Genomic DNA, 2,352 nt, shown 5'->3' with positions numbered 1-2,352 from the left:
AAATTCGAATTTCTTTTGACTAATATGTGTTGAATGATAATAATTAGGGTTTAGGAATATATTGATTGAAGAATCAATGTGAAAAGTTTTTATTGAAGATATTGATAATGTATTTTGATGAATTTTTAATAAAAAGTTTCTAATATTGTCTTCTAGTAAAGGTAAAAGAAGGAGAGGCACGTATGAGTTGGATTCATGTTCGATGTCGTCTTTTGAAATACAAAGCAACACAAGAAGCATTAAAAAAATGAAAACCCTTCAAAATTGTATTATGGATGATTACTTAACATTACACATGCTAAATCTATACTTCCCTTATTCTTTTTTATATATTGTATATTCTATATCATTACCAATGATTTGGTTATGAACAAAATCAGAAATTGAATCTCCAGCTCTTTATGATTGGCGATCGAAATAGCATTATAATAATGAAACAATAACAATAAATATTAAAAATGAGTAATCCTCGAGTGTAGCTTTTAAAAATGTGAAATCTAATACAAATTGTATATGAATTTATTAATTTGAAGGACCCATTGGATCCACTATTACAATGCTAAAGAGTAATAAATTAAAATAAAAAAGTTATACATATGAATGGTTGCATGGCATAGGGAAATAGAAAAAGAAGCCAAAAACAGTATATTTAAGATCATCTTACTAGGCTAGAGAGCAGTGCACAGAGGAAGAATCCAAAAACTATGAGTGAAAATTTTGAAGTTGGGTGAGGTGAGGAAGAAGCACTAGAAGGAGACATGGGAATGTCGCCAAAAGCAGTTGGGTAAGAAGGTGCGGATTGAGGCAGTGAAGTTGGAGAAAGTGTGTCGGTGTTTCCTCCAACTCCCACAGTTATGTGAAGCTTTTGATGCTTTTGGCAATGACCAGACTCTGCACTGGTGAAGTAAAACTCCCCTTCTGATGTGATGTTGAACAACGAGTTCCCATTGTTCATGTACAAGATTGGATCTTTAAGGTTGCAGCTCTTGTAGGATTCCTCTGTTACTTGAATCAATGAATCTTGGCTTGGTGGGTACAGAAACACTGCACATATTCGATGTGTTAGTGTTGAAAATTGGCAAACCTTTTGCAAAGATGAAGGAAGAACTTACGGAGCGAATCACCGATCTTGAGGTTGTGATATTTGGACCATTTGTCATAGACTTGTGAATTTGATGAAATGGGGATCCCCCAGGAATCTAGATCTCCAACTTTGTATTGGTAACATTGCACCTTGGGTTGGATTTGAACCCAAGTAGCAAAAAGAGACACCAGAAAGAGGTTAATTTTAAAACTTCTAAGGAAGGGCATTTTCATTCTGATGAGAAACTGGAATTTTCTTAGATTTAAGAACCGAGTAAGCAGAGGGGGAGAGAGACATGTACTTGAGCTGTGTGCCCACTGCAAGCTTTTGAAGATGACATCAAAATGACCCCTTATTGTCAATTTACCTTGAAGCCCTCTTCCTCCTAACCCTGAGATTCAGTATGCTAATTCAGTTGCCAATTATTTCTTCTTCTCAAGAGTAAAAACCACTCAAGTATATGGGCAAATAACCAAGCAGTGTATGAAAGAGGTGCAAGATGACATGAGTAACAGTAAATGTTTGTTGATTTTAGAGGGTGAGAGTGGAAAAGGGACAAATTATTCCAAGGGTTATAATTGGCAAGTGGCAGCTGGCAGTGTGACTGTGTTTGAAAGGTTTTGGAGTTTCATAATTGTATTGTGTAGTGCGTGTAAGAGACAGTGTTACATGATCATGTGGTGCATAGATATGGAGCAAGCTGTGAAATGCATATAAAACAAACAATTCTGGTCCTGTTAATTTTTATGAAATATTACTTAAAATGTAATCATTAATATTTTTGCTTTAAGATGATACAATTTTTTTATTAAACTAAATATAAAAAGTAATGTTATTTATATAATTTATTAAATAGCTTAATTAAAAGTGATTATGTAAAAAAATATCTCTATTAGGATGCATCAATATGTTTGAACTAAGGATGATAATACATTTCTTTATAAAAAAAATGTAGAACAAGTAGAAATTTTTGTTCAGTTATATTTGTCTCATAATCCATAATCCACACAAGTTAATAATGATATTGCCAACCTGTTTAATTAATTAATTTATATTTTAATGCAAAATTAGAATATAACAGGAACATTTAAATTGCGACATGCACAGGCTAAATACTAGTTTCAGGAAATAATAAATGTTTAATATTAAATACTAGTTTAACGAAATAATAAATGTTTAAATTAATATTAATCATGCCTTATTTTCTTTATACTTGATCAGTCCTTACGTTTTAAGCTCTATACTTAATCAAAGTAGAGCCTTGAGAA

The 2,352-nt window shown here is 32.2% G+C and overlaps 1 protein-coding gene across 1 annotated transcript; it reads right to left on the bottom strand.

Annotated features, from left to right (window-relative positions):
- Positions 1-498: 498 nt before the first annotated feature.
- Positions 499-1,458, bottom strand: LOC137830898 (early nodulin-like protein 8). The gene is made up of 2 exons (XM_068638296.1): positions 1,113-1,458; positions 499-1,044 (listed from the first exon to the last, which is right to left on the bottom strand). The coding sequence occupies exons 1-2, from the start codon at positions 1,315-1,317 to the stop codon at positions 656-658; spliced, it is 594 nt and encodes a 197-aa protein (XP_068494397.1). The 5' UTR covers positions 1,318-1,458; the 3' UTR covers positions 499-655.
- Positions 1,459-2,352: the final 894 nt, after the last annotated feature.

The sequence above is a fragment of the Phaseolus vulgaris genome, chromosome 6 (genome assembly GCF_000499845.2).
Source record: "Phaseolus vulgaris cultivar G19833 chromosome 6, P. vulgaris v2.0, whole genome shotgun sequence".
In the NCBI taxonomy this organism is placed as follows: domain Eukaryota; kingdom Viridiplantae; phylum Streptophyta; class Magnoliopsida; order Fabales; family Fabaceae; genus Phaseolus; species Phaseolus vulgaris.
Note: the sequence above shows the minus strand (reverse complement) of the source record. Positions and strands in the feature narration are given on the sequence as shown.

Excerpts from the sequence above, each read along its gene's own strand:
- LOC137830898 (XM_068638296.1), bottom strand. The coding sequence starts at position 1,317 with ATGAAAATGCCCTTCCTTAGAAGTTTTAAAATTAACCTCTTTCTGGTG. Across the intron at positions 1,045-1,112 it reads CAAGATCGGTGATTCGCTCC|TGTTTCTGTACCCACCAAGC; the intron begins GTAAGTTCTTCC and ends GAATATGTGCAG.